The sequence below is a fragment of the Sciurus vulgaris genome (assembly GCF_902686455.1).
Source record: "Sciurus vulgaris genome assembly, chromosome: 9".
NCBI classification, from domain to species: Eukaryota; Metazoa; Chordata; class Mammalia; order Rodentia; family Sciuridae; genus Sciurus; species Sciurus vulgaris.
The window spans coordinates 102,875,011-102,888,384 of record NC_136469.1 but is presented as its reverse complement, the minus strand read 5'-3'; the positions used below and the strand labels follow the sequence as shown (position 1 = coordinate 102,888,384).

Below are 13,374 nucleotides of genomic sequence, written 5' to 3'. Positions count from 1 at the left end.
TTCCTACTTAAGTAGTGTATAATGAATGCTAATATGAAGAAGTTAATTGCTGCTATTTTTAATTTTGGAAAGATCCTGAATATAAATTATATGGTAATCTTTGATTTTTTTTTCTCCCCTTCTGAAACCAGCAGACTAAAGCACAGGTAAAACGTAATAGCTGGCATCAGGGTGACTTCAATTATGAACGTCAGGAAACGTTGACGATCAGCTCAGCAAGAGTTAATGATTCTGGAATGTTCATGTGTTATGCCAATAATACTTTTGGATCAGCAAATGTCACAACAACCTTGAAAGTAGTAGGTAAATATCTCTATGGGAATGTATAAATTACTGGCAATAGTGAAAGAAGAAATTACTAGATAGTTTCCTTTTTATGTAAATGGAATTCTAAGAACAGATTCTTAGAATTTTATTATCACTGAATGAATGAATGAATGAATAATCTCCCTGTAGCCTCTTACAACTACAACACAAGTGAATTTCACCAGTTTCACAGAAGAAAAGTCTGTCTCTGAAGTTTAAACCTGTCATTCCCTGTGCCACCCACCCTCCCTTCCCCGGCAAAGAATAAGTTGAGCTTTTTCTAAAATTCTAGTCTTTGCTGAATGACTTGAGTTTGGAAATGGCTGTAGATTTTATTTTTATCAGAAAGTACAAATGCTCAGAGGCTGGAGTATTTCTGAGTCTTTCGGTAGCGTTCCTCTGCCTGTCATTTGATCATTTGTGGTACAGCCTGAGTTGGGCACCACCTGCCTGGAGCTCCCCTTCACCTCAGCCTGTCAGCAACCTTGAAGGTGATGGATGGCATAAGCCTTCAGGAAGGAGGCCCACTGGGTCATGGGGCATTGGTTCTAGAGAATCAACTAGAAGAGGGTCATCTGCCCTGACCCCATCTTATCTGATATGCGCAGTTGGTTTAGCTTTGTCCTCTCTGCTCTAGAAATCCCACTAAACTTGTTTCCCAAGCATCTCCTTAAAGAGAGCAGAACGTAATAAGTTGCTTGATGTTTAGGGGCTGGGGATGTAGGTCAGTGGTAGAGCGTTTGCCCAGCATCTGAAGACCCTGAGTTCCATCCTAGCATACACCCCACCCCCAGAGTTACTTGGTGACTTTGATTTACTGAGAACAATAATAATTATCTTAATGCAATCATATTCTTAGTGCTTGGCTTTAATTAAATACTTGTGGGGTGTGGAATTCATCATCATGAGCAATTTTGAAATAATGCAATAGTTGTTTCCATATTTCTCCCCCTCCCCAAATTTTCTTCAATAATTCATGTAGCAGTGATAGAGCTCTGATTCACCCCATCATAAGCTCATAAGATTTTGGTGTTTCTGCCCATGTTTTAGTGGAAAGTATCTCACCAGAATGAATACAGAAAAGACACTTCTTGCCATTATAGAAGAGTTAGCACACAGAAAGTATACCAGTTTGTCCCTAAATGTGACTGTGAACCATTTATTAATTTGAATAGAAAGCTATGCTTTTAAAATATTAAACTCCATAAGCACTAATTTGCTAAGTTGATTAGGGAGTATGTTGATATATCAGCTTCAGCTCCAGAAAGCAATTAGTAAGGATGTTTTGAGCATATTGTTGTATGTAATCGGATTTTAAAAATCCATTCATCAATTTCCAAGAATTATAAATGTGTGACTGGAAGGACTTGTGGCTGTGAAATTTGAATCTGGTTTTGTATTGTGTCAGGAGGGATCATGGTGGAAGGGGAACAGGAAGAGACAGAGAAAAGTAATTTTTTAGGGATTGGGAATAGAATTGGGATCCAATGTGGAATGGTAAAGAGAAGGCGGCTTTGGGACCATCCTGATCTGGGTGTTTTTTTGTTTTTTAAATAATTTTCTTAAATTATATATAGTAAATTATACATGATGTTACAGGGATACATATAATGTGGATATAATATAGATACATATAAAATAGATGCAGATAATAAAAAGGTTACTATTGTGAAGCGTATCAACATACCCATAATCCCACATGGTTATGGGTTTTTTGTTTTCGTTTTGTGGCTAGAGAAGCTTGAATCTGACCTGGTTTTGAGTTGAGGGCTATACTAGTTAACTTTCTAGTGCACCCTAACTTCAGTTCCACCTACATTTTCTCTTCTAAGAAACACAGCCGTGAACTCCCACACTGCACAAGAAAAGCAGCAGTAGGTTTCATGGAAGTATCAGGCATAGAGTTTGCACTTGATTAAATGTTAAAGCATCACCAATTTCTTAATGCATAAATACTTGCAAACGATTATACTTGATGTTCTAACAATTCGAGTGGAGTTCTTTGATTCTTTTTGTGACAGCAACCAAGGTAAAGTTTTAATCATTCTTAACATTTTGTGGATATTTGAAGCTGTTTCACTTTTAAGACATAACCCTATATTGAACACACTGAAAGCTCAGGAGGACAAAGTATGTTATATATGGTCATCGTGATAGAAATAATTTCAGTGCAAATATTGTCTGAAATATCTGAATATTTTGCACATTGTGTACTGTTTTTGAATTTATGACCTTGAGAACCTAAAAATTTAATGTAGCATGCAGATGAATCTTTTAGTCCCATAAAATTAACCTTAATTGGCTTAAAGAATAGCAAGGTATATCATTTATAATTCAATAACTGAATGAAGTCAGGGTTTCCATCTTTCTCCAGTTTTTATTTGGATAATTTTCCATTCTTACCTGAAAGACCCTTTATAAATTGGTACAACAAAGAAGAGTTTGTGTTTTTTATTCTGAACTTGTAGGAAACTAAAGAGCAGTAAAAATGACAGTGACAACCTCTTGCATATCTCAGTGTATTTACCCAGATAGCACTAAAGTTAATGAATGATTTTAAATTTTATAATTAAATTTTGAAAAGTAAATAGAAGAATAAAATGAAATCTCTTACATTATCCTATTAACTTGATAGCAGTTTAACAAAATCTTTTAAGTAGTTCTAATATTTTGGTATGTAAAAAGTTTAATAGTACATACAATTTTATTTATATTCTCACACTTAAAATAAGAGTGGCTATGCTGTAGTCAGACTGGCCTCGACTTCTTTCAGACCTGTGTTCAAATCTAGTCTCTGCTGCATAGCTCCTGAGCCAAAAATAAACCATCTATTTCATCTATAAGTTAGAGGTTATCATCAACTCTGTCTATAAATTAGAAGTTACCAAATCTATATTTTTTTATCTATAAATTAGAGGTTACAGTTCTTGGCATTATTTTCAGATTAAACAGCACGATTGTTAAGTAAAATGTCTGCTAAAGTACTTAGGGTAGCTCTTGGCACATAATAAACAGTCCATAAATAGTGACTATAAAAATAACATGGACAATTATTTTATTGCTCTTTTTCAAGTTCTTTTTTCTTATGTAACCATTTCTAAGGCTGCATTATTTAACCAGTTCTCTATTTTGTCATTTCAAAAATTATTATAACTAGTATCAGTAGCACTTCTTTTGTGTCTGTCTGTCTACCCCACTTTAAGAAGACTTCACAAATGGAAATTACAGGATTAGATTTAAAAATAGATAATTTTAAAAGATCTATATTGCTGAATGCTTTCTAAAAGAGCTGTGCCAGTTTACAGTGTGTGAGTCAGTGTGCTACTTTTGCCACACTCGCAAGATTCTTGAGTTTATTTTAAATTAGTTTTGCTATTTTTAATAAGGGAAAAGTGCTATGGTATTTTAATTACTAGTTTGGCCAAGCATTTTTCCTTCTGTATTTTAATGTCTTTTCCCTGTTACCTTAATTAACTTTACTACATAGACATTTAAAAATGTTTATGTGTTCAAATTTGTCTTTTAGGATGTTTTTGTTGTTTCCCAAAAGTCTAGAACCTGCCACACCCTCCTAAGTCTGAGAGGAATCATTACTGTGGTTTAGTTAAAAGGATGCTTTGATTCTTCATTAAAATGTTCTTTGATTTATCAGTGATGTATGATATTTGAGGAGACCTAAGTTTATTTTTCTTCAAATACAAAATGACATTCTTTCATCATCTTTCTTAGACATTAGGGCTTTTTTCTTTCTTCAATCATGGTATTTTTTATCATATGTACAAATTTATAGGGTCTGGGTCTGGGCCAAGTATTTAGCCCCAATACCTACTGACCTAAAAATCATTGAGACTAATGGAATAAGAAGCCTTTGCAGATGGTGACAGATCTTTTAAAGAACTGCTTCGGGAAGTCAGGATTTCCAGTGTATGTTTCTTCTTACCCTGAGACAACAGTTTCACAGGAGTAAAGTAAAATGGACCAAGGCTAGTTAAAATTGTCTCGCTTATTGCTAGTTAATTCCAGAAGCCAGTCTTTTTAATTCTATGATGGCTTGTGTTTTCTTCTTGGACAATGGTGGATAACGATTTGTCTCATTCTATCATAATTAGATAGAGGCTTCATTAATATCTTCTCCATGATGAATTCTACAATATTTGTAAATGATGGAGAAAATGTAGATCTGGTTGTTGAATATGAGGCCTTCCCCAAACCAGAACACCAGCAGTGGATATACATGAACAGGACCACCGCTAACAAGTGGGAAGATTACCCCAAGTCTGAGAACGAAAGCAATATCAGGTAAGAATAGGACCTGGACTGGGGCTCACCCACTTCCACTGTCCTTCCCAGCTCCTGTTTCTGTGACCTTCAATGTATGAAGAGACCCCAGGACTAAGGTTAGAGGGACAAGGTGGGTTTGGAGGTGTCCAAGGGAAGGAAGTCCAGGGCGACCTCCTGAGTCCTCTGGTATTCCACTTTGCTTATGTCTGGAGCATGCGCTGCAGGGCCTCTGACCTGGTCTTCTCATTTGTAAAAGGGGAGAGGTATCTCTCATAGCATAGCTCTCTTCTGAGTGAAGCCCAGCAAAGCCCAAAACAGTGACCAGAATAATTTCAGGATATAATAAATAAATACTCTTCAGAGGAAGAGGAAAGTTAATGCCTTTACGCAACTCCTTCAAACTCTAAGGAAACTAAGAATCTTTAAGTAGGTTTGGGCCAGGTAGTGAGCTCAAGTGCTTTTACATCAAGACCTCTTATTTAATCTTCAAAACATTATAATGAAAATAGTAGCAATGATAATGCTTCACGTTGTATGTGCCTGTTGTGTTTTTTTCTTTTGGTCAGGCAAGGTTCTAAGTACCTTACATTTATTAACTTGATAATTTTAGTCTTCACAAACCTTATAAGTAGACACTCTCATTTCCCCCATTTTTATGGAAGAGGAAGCTGGGGTACAAAGAGGTGGAGTAATTTGACAAAGATCAAATGACTAATAAAGAGTGCCTGGGTAGAGTTGTTGTGTTTTCCTAGACGTAAGAGGGTCCTGGGCTGTGGACTGAGGGTTGGAGGGAAGAAGATAGATTTGGGAGGTGTCCAGAAGATGGCGTGGGAAGAAAAAGAAGGGAGGGCCTGAAGATGCTCTTAGGTTGGCTGATGAGAGGCCACACTATGCAAGGAGAGGAGGACGAAGGTCAATTTTCTGGGGAAAAATCCAGGTCAGTTTGGGTTTGTTAAATTTGAGGTTGACAGTCGAATCTTGGCAATACCCAGGTAGGAAGTATCTTAGGACAGGTTCTCTAGAAACAGAACTAGATACAGGGGTCTCATGCAAGGAACAAAAGACCTGCTGAGGACTTGGAGGAGGAGCCAAGTAAGGACGTGGGTCAGGTGGCCTCAGGGAGCTCTATGCTGGGCAGTTGTATATCCCCAGCCTGTTGGCCTCCCAGTGGGTTCAAGAGCTTGAGACTGGCCCCAGGAAGAGGTTGCAGGCCCTAGGCATCGTTGGGTGCACCCACAGAAAGGGGATGTAGGGACCTGGAAGTAGTTCTGTGCGGAAGATGCCGGACAGAGAAGTCTGCCTTGGAGGTAGAGACTGGAAAGTTGTGAGCAGCAGCAAGTGGTTCTGAGTAGGTCACCCTTTGTGTGAGAGGAGAGTCTGATTAAGGCCACTGCAGATGGCCAGTTGGTCCAGGACAGCCCAGGGTGATATGTCCACATGGTAGCCCATGCCAGTTAATTAGCCTGAGGATTGTATAGTGTTCAGTCTACACAACCATATCTAGTGTCCCCCCAGTAAAGCAGAAGCTGGAATAGCAAATATCACAGTAGATTCTGGAAATGAGGTCTGGCGGGGCAGGAGGAGCACCAGGAGATGACAGTGTGGCAAGAATCAAGGTTGGGCAGTAGAGTGGATGGTGCCTGGAAGGCTCAGCCACATCTGCATAAAGATGGTAGATGCCAGCCATCTGAGGTTTTGCCAGGTATGTGGGGGTGGGGTTAATGCCAAACAGGGCAGGTGAGTTGAAGATACCCATGGGAGACTGGAGAAAGCACCATGGGCAGAGATGGCTGGGAGAGTAGCCAGGGACAGAAAGAGAGGCCACAGGCTCTGAGGTTGCTTGGGTGCTCAGACGGCCTTTCCAGTGCTGTGTTATCATACAGCAGGCATTTGTCCCAAGTCAAGTATACGTGTTCATTAATGTGGATTTTGTTAATACTGAATTAAATGAGTTGTATTTTACCCCAAACAGGCATCTGTTCTCAGGTAGACCCGAAAAAGATATGCGCTCTGAGGTGGAGGTGGGCATCCAACCAGGAACTGATTTATTGTCCTTCCCTTGTAGATATGTAAGTGAACTTCACCTGACCAGATTAAAAGGGACGGAAGGAGGCACGTACACATTTCTTGTGTCCAACTCTGATGTCAACGCTTCCATGACATTTAATGTTTATGTGAACAGTAAGTCCAAGAAGGGGGCTCCTTATCTTTTTATTTTTTATTGCATGTTGTGGCTCGTGTTTGTAACAGCTGCAGAACTGAGCTCATTGTGTACTATGTAAATAATGTTTCATGATAATTTTGACCTTAACAAAGACCTCGTGGTTTGGTGGTTAGGAGAGAAAACCAATTCCTTGTCCTACTTTTCACTGACCACATGACCTTGTTCAAGTGGCACAAACTCTGGGGGCTGCCTTTGAAGTAAACAGGAGCCATACAAGTTGAAAATAGCAAGTCGAGGGAAAACGTGTTATTATTGATTGTTGGAATAGCAGCCAGATGTTGAATGGGAGCTGGGTTGTGGTGTCAGGTGGGAGAGAGACGCCGTCAAGCCCTGACATGATTTCTTTGTTGCAGAGCTTTCTCTTTCCAGGCTCTGATGTGATTTGTGTTTAGATGGTCCTCCCTTAAGACCAATGCAGTATTGATTGATCCAGCTCTGGGGTCTTCCTGAGTAATGTGTGGGTCCTGTGGGAGCAGGTAGCAAGCAGGTGGTCTCTGAGGGAGGGCGACTGTGTTCATGGGAACCTCAACACTGTCTTGCTGAGGCACCACCCCCTCCTACCTGCCATATCTTCAAGAAATGTCTGAACAGGGGTTCAGGCCAAGGGAGCGTGTGCCCCAGATGGAGCCTCTACCAGGTGCATGGCTTCCTCCTGACTCTACATGGGATTCAATTTGCATTCCCAGGGGAGGGTGAACTGGTGCCTACCATACCATACCATACCCACCAGAGTCAGGGAGTAGCCCAGGAAAAGGAATGTCAGAATTGGCCCTTCTGGGGTCTGAGGGATTGCTAGACCACAGAACATTCCCTATAGACAATTTAGCAACTGGACTGAGTGCTTCCTGTGTGTTGGGCTGTAGGAGGGGTTGTGGAAACAAAGGCTTCCAGCCCTTTCCTTGCCCTGAAGGAGCTTACCTGCTGTGTTTTGTATAATTAAGTCAAGTGGTGCTGCAGTTTAGCCTGGGAGATGGGGTGGGTAGCTCGATTCATTTAAAAATGTCGGAACAAAACAGCTACTGAGTACTGAGTGACACTCTGGACAGGTTTTTGATTGCTAATCTAGAGATTTTCTTACTATATCAGCATTTCCAAAATTGCGTTTCCTTAATACTATGTTAATCTGGGTTTAGATAAAGAAGGTCACATGCATATAATTAACAACATTTAAAAAAAAAAAAATTATGGGCCTCTCCAGAATCCTTAATGTGCAGATGTGTATTCTGCCTCCCCTGGAGGGGTTCTGGGGTGGAGTGTATTATCCCAAACTTGTTTGACCACAGAACTCGCCCTTTTCAAGGGAAACATGTTAATTATTATTTCAGTTCCTCAGAACAATTTTGATTATGTGGTATCTCATTGGCCCTCAGTTCAAATGTTTCTAGATTAATTCAGATGTTAATCAAAGGAGCTTACTATATCACACAGGGGCAAAATTATCTGCTGCTGAAAAATCTTAATATTCAACTAACCTAAGAGGTGACTGTAGGCAAATCAGTATTCTCACAAGCATACTGTTCATTCAAAACTTTTTTTGGGGGGAGCACTCTAGTGCAGTAGAGCTTCTCAACCCATCTATGGCAAGTGACTCATTGCTCTGCACCCCCAAATTCCCAATTCACTTCTTCCAAAATACAGTAAAAATAGTGACTAGAAAAGTGAAATAAAACAGCAGAGATACACAAAATACAAGCATAAGCTTTTTTATTCATTAGATTCCACAGATAAAAAAAATTTTCTTTGCCCAATCACTACTTCTAAATGTTCTCGGTCTTCCTTTCTCCTGTGGTAACCAGAGACAGCAGATCATGGGTGTGGCATGCCCCACAGAACTCTCATGGAGAAGCTCAGCAGTTGGGAGTTTTGTTTTGTGTTCTTTCTCCTTTCCCTGGCACCAAGGCCAGAGGGACATTGAGATGGGTTCCTTTCTGTGTTCTTCATGCTTCCATCTGCTAGAGAGCAATCTGTCATTTGGTCTTGAGATAGTAACCCCAGAACATTTCTGACTTTTTTCTGGAGGACAGAATTGCTACCACTTTACTTGCAAGGCTGAATTGCCACCTGACTAGATCAGTTTTAAAATCACTTTCTCTGATGAACTTGTACCTCTCTGAAACTAGATCAGATATGCCCTGAGCCTTCCAGAGAATCCCTCCCTGGTCATAGGAGGCCTTTCCTCTTCTGGGGCCTGGGTGTCCAATACCCTGCTGAATCACCCTGGGGATACAGATGAGAACAAAGGAGGCTCTGCCCTCTCTGGTTAAGTTCTTCAGGAAGTCTCTTCATTCCTGTCAGCTTGTTACAGACACAAAGCTGACTAAAGGCATTCACTTGCTAGCATATTGGACTTCCAAATGTGAACTCCCTCTGGTGGGGCGTTTCCCAAATACTCTACATTTAGGGTTGGCTGATTTGTTTGTGAATTTTTTTGATTAAAAAAAAAAATATATATATATATATATATATATATAGAGAGAGAGAGAGAGAGAGAGAGTTAACAGTGTTATGAGATTGGACTTTTTATTTGAAATCAAAAGCTAAATGTGTTTTAAAATTTAGAACTTGGAACACTTTTAGCCATTTGGGCATCATTTTAGATGAGACGTTACATAGGTAGGTCTACTGTATGTCTTATTCTGTAAATAAGCTTAGCCTCCAAGGTACAAGGAATTGCATTCTGCAAACATTAGAATTAATAAAAACCAAGATAACACATGCACAGCGTTACTGCAGAAATTCAGGCTGTTCAGTGACACTGATGCATAATTGCTTAATAGATTCACTGTTGAGAAATGTTAGTGGAAATCCTTGATTTGAAATGAATAAATGTTTGTTGGTGGGAAAAAAAACATTTGTTTTGAAATTTTCTTATATAGATTTTAATATATTAAGTATATATGAGGTGGGGGGAGGGCTTTTAAATTACCGAACTGAAATAATTCATGTTAAGAAAATGATTAAATACGTAACATGTTAAGCTTGAGAATGTTTTAATTCTGTTTTAAATTTCTCTAACCAAGCCATGATATACATGGGCCTGGTAAACTCTCTCAATGTCACTCGTGGTGGTTTTGAGGGCCAAGAGCTAGGATATATTTGCTATCTTTGAGTAGAACTTGCAATGGAAAATTAACTGATGGGAGTTTTCATTAAAAAACAAAGCAAACTAGGTGTGGTGGTTCATGCCTGTAATCCCAGGGACTGGACAGGTTGAGGCAGGAGGATCACAAGTTCAAAGCCAGTCTAAGCAATTTAGTGAGACCCTGTCTCAAAAAGTAAGAAGGATTAGGGATGTAGATCAGTGGTAAAGTACCCCTGGGTTCAGTCCCCAGTTCAAAAAGCAAAGTAAAACAAAAGCCAGTTATTCTTTGCATTGAATTTGCATTACCGTAATTACTCTTAAAATCACTTGTCCAAGATGAATATTGGAACCAAATTCCTAGTTCTAAAATGTATGATATCTTTTTGTGAAAGTGTGATCTGTTTCCTTTGCAAATGAAAATTAGGAGGAATATGGAATGCTAAAAACTTTAAATCTTTACTTTGCAAATGAAAATTAGGAGGAATATGGAATGCTAAAAACTTTAAATCTTTACCTCAAAGCACTTAATAGGCTTTACTCTTTCTCAAATTCCTATCGATGTTAGAAAAAACTACATCAAGATTTTATAGTTAGCCTGTGCTACTTATTTAGAAATCCACAGTCTCTTTGGTTACAAGAAATATCATACAGTAAGATTTTTTAAATCAGATCCAGGGCAAATAAAAGGCCAGGTTTGTACTTCAATCTTAATTTATATTAAAGTCAACTTAATTGGCTCCTCTGCATCAAATTTCTTGTATAAATAACAAGCTTTATAGTGGACTCAAGTGGTAGAAAGTGAAGCAAATGTTTTGTAAGTTTATTTTGGCTTCTAACCTCAAATACTCATATGAGTCCTAAAGTAGTATATGTAATTATAGAAAAAAAATTATGATTATACATCAATTTTTTTAAACTTCTGGAGTGATTTTTTTTAAAAAAAAGAGATCTTATAACTTTAAAATAAAAACTTCAAAGCATTATCTGATAGCATTTCCAAATTGGTATTTTGAATTATGTGGCATTTAAATGGTATCTCAGGGTCACAAAGAGATCTCTCTCCAAGCTTGAAGGAACACTGGTTAGTGCTAAACCCCAGTCAGTTGAGGAGACTGCCAACTCAGATGGTGATGACTGAAGGCCGACATTGAGAACCGAAGGTCTGCTTTCATCCGGGGCTTACAAGAGCTGGCTTTACAGTCAGCTAAACTGGAAACCCAAAGGACCGCGGGACTGCATCACATTAAGTCTCAGAAGTCGCTGATGTCATTCCACTTATGGAGTGGTTTAAAGGGGGATTGAGATACAATTTAAGGACATGCTAAATAACGTATTATTTCTCAATCACTGTGTCATATAATTAACATCCTGCCTGGTGTTAGGTGATTGTTTATAGATCCTACAGTATACCAAAATCAGCCAAAGCAGTCAGTCACCCAGAATGAAGTCTCTCGATGAGAGAGTTCCCCTTGGACCTCACTTCCAGGGTTTATGTATTTTTGGTCATGGTTGAATCTGGTTCCAGATGGTGGAACCAATTCTAGGTAGAAGCCACTGCAGCGCAATGATCCGCAAGTAAAGCACATGGCCAGGGCGCCATTTGCCAAAAGAGAAGGTGGGCCTGTCAAGCCAGCCATGTAGATTCCTGGGACTGCCTGCCAGCCTTCAGCCATCTGGGTCGCCCACCTGGCTGGAATCTCAGGGACTGCTTCCCAAGCCGAAACGTTAATGGCCGGCTTACCTTCAAGGACTGCTCAATTTGGGGCCTTTGGACCACTATGCCCTTCGAGAAGATCCTCATAAAACAGAGCAAAGTTACTAGAACTTGACCTCTTTTGGAAGCTGGGTATCTCTTCCTACCTCATAACCCTTTTTAACTTTCTATTTCTTTTATTTTTTTTTATTTATTTTTTTGGTGCTAGGGATCAAACCCAGGCCCCTCCACCACTGAACTATACCCTAATCCCTCTATTTTTATTTTTATAAAATAGTAGATCTTCCAAACACATGGATGTTCAAGCCATACTTGTGTTAGAGACTAAAATTTTAAAATGTTAACGCATTCTCTCTGGGTTTCTCCTTGAGAGATTTTACCTTTTAGTGTTTACCCCCATTAGGTAGATTCTATTAGAATCCTATATTAAATTATTAGAATTCTTAACCTTTAAGTAAGACTGGTGCTAGTAGAACTCCTCTCTGGCTTACTTACTTGCTTTTGTGAACAGACTGTGGGGCTACCACGGAACCATAGCATAGCTTGGTTTGGGTGAACATTGGTATATGTTTTTAAATCAAAATGATTTTTTCTTATTAGAAAAGTATTAGGAAGCATAAAAAAACACAAAAATGTATTGAAGCAAACAAAAATAAAACAAGTTTTAAGCTTAACTTCTAATTAATGTACATTTTATTCTTTAATATCCCTTGTTACATATTTTTTCAGTGCATCTACATTTTATTATCTTTTTGGTAAAAATGAGCTCATACTGCTTCACAACCTGAATTTTTGGTGTTGAACTACAGATATGTTGTGAATATCTTTCCATGACACACAATGCCCTTCTACCGCATCCTTTTGGTGTCTCAGTGTGAGGATTTTTTGTGGTTCTTGTGTGTGTCTGATGCGGTTTGGAGACATCATGGAGTAAGGCGGGCTTCTGAAATGATGTGACTGACTTTTAAAAGAAACCTGTCAGACGATTGCTTAACGTTTATAATTATCTCGTTTAATCTTGAAGGAGTGACCTTGCTAAGTGCCTGGAAGTTAGTGAAGTCACCATCTGTCATTATCTCTCATGCTCTTGTGTCTTCCACATATGTACAAAAGCTGCACAGTTAGGACCATTTTAACTTAAACAATAATTCTCAGATCTTCTTAGTGTGGTAGCTAATTTATGGAAAAATAGTTGCGTGTCTTTTCACAGTGATCTCTTTGTAGGTAATGTGTGTTTATATGAGATGTCAGACAGTGTTTGAACTCTGTTTTTCTTTTCTCTTCTTGAACTTGCAGTGAATTTTTGTTCTCAAGTCAGGAATTATGAACATTGTTTCTGATGTGACTAATTTCTGTTTATAAAAAAAATCTCTGTGGGGCTGGGAAGATAGCTCAGCTGGTAGAGTGCTTGCCTTGCAAGCACAAGGCCCTGAGTTCAATCCCCAATACAGCAAAAAAAAAAAAAAAGAAAAAAAAAAAATCTCTGTGGATACAAGAATGGTTTTAGACATTCAAATTGGGGAAGAAAAAAGACATGGCAACTCCTTTTTTTTTTTTTTTTTTTTTAAGTTGTAGATGGACACAATACCTTTATTTGTTTATATGTGGTGCTGGGATCAAACCCAGTGTCTCACACATGCTAGGCAAATGCTCCACCACTGAGCCTCAGCCCCACGACAACTACTTTTAACGGAGGACTTCATTCTTTCCTATCGTGAAGAAATTCAACACCAGTAGCTACAAACTAAATGTTTTGCCCTACTCAAG

The 13,374-nt window shown here is 38.9% G+C and overlaps 1 protein-coding gene across 4 annotated transcripts in view; it reads left to right on the top strand.

The window, feature by feature from the left end:
* The window catches only part of KIT (KIT proto-oncogene, receptor tyrosine kinase), a 79,564-nt gene that overhangs the window by 44,802 nt on the left and 21,388 nt on the right, over positions 1 to 13,374 (top strand). For 2 of the 4 annotated variants that reach the window (XM_079153051.1, XM_079153049.1), the window contains exons 5-7: positions 135 to 303; positions 4,416 to 4,605; positions 6,653 to 6,768. In XM_079153051.1, coding sequence (XP_079009177.1) covers positions 135 to 303; positions 4,416 to 4,605; positions 6,653 to 6,768 — 475 coding nt within the window. Of the gene's footprint in view, positions 1 to 131; positions 304 to 4,415; positions 4,606 to 6,652; positions 6,769 to 13,374 lie in introns of all 4 variants that reach the window. The other 2 variants (XM_079153050.1, XM_079153048.1) reach the window with 1 other exon arrangement.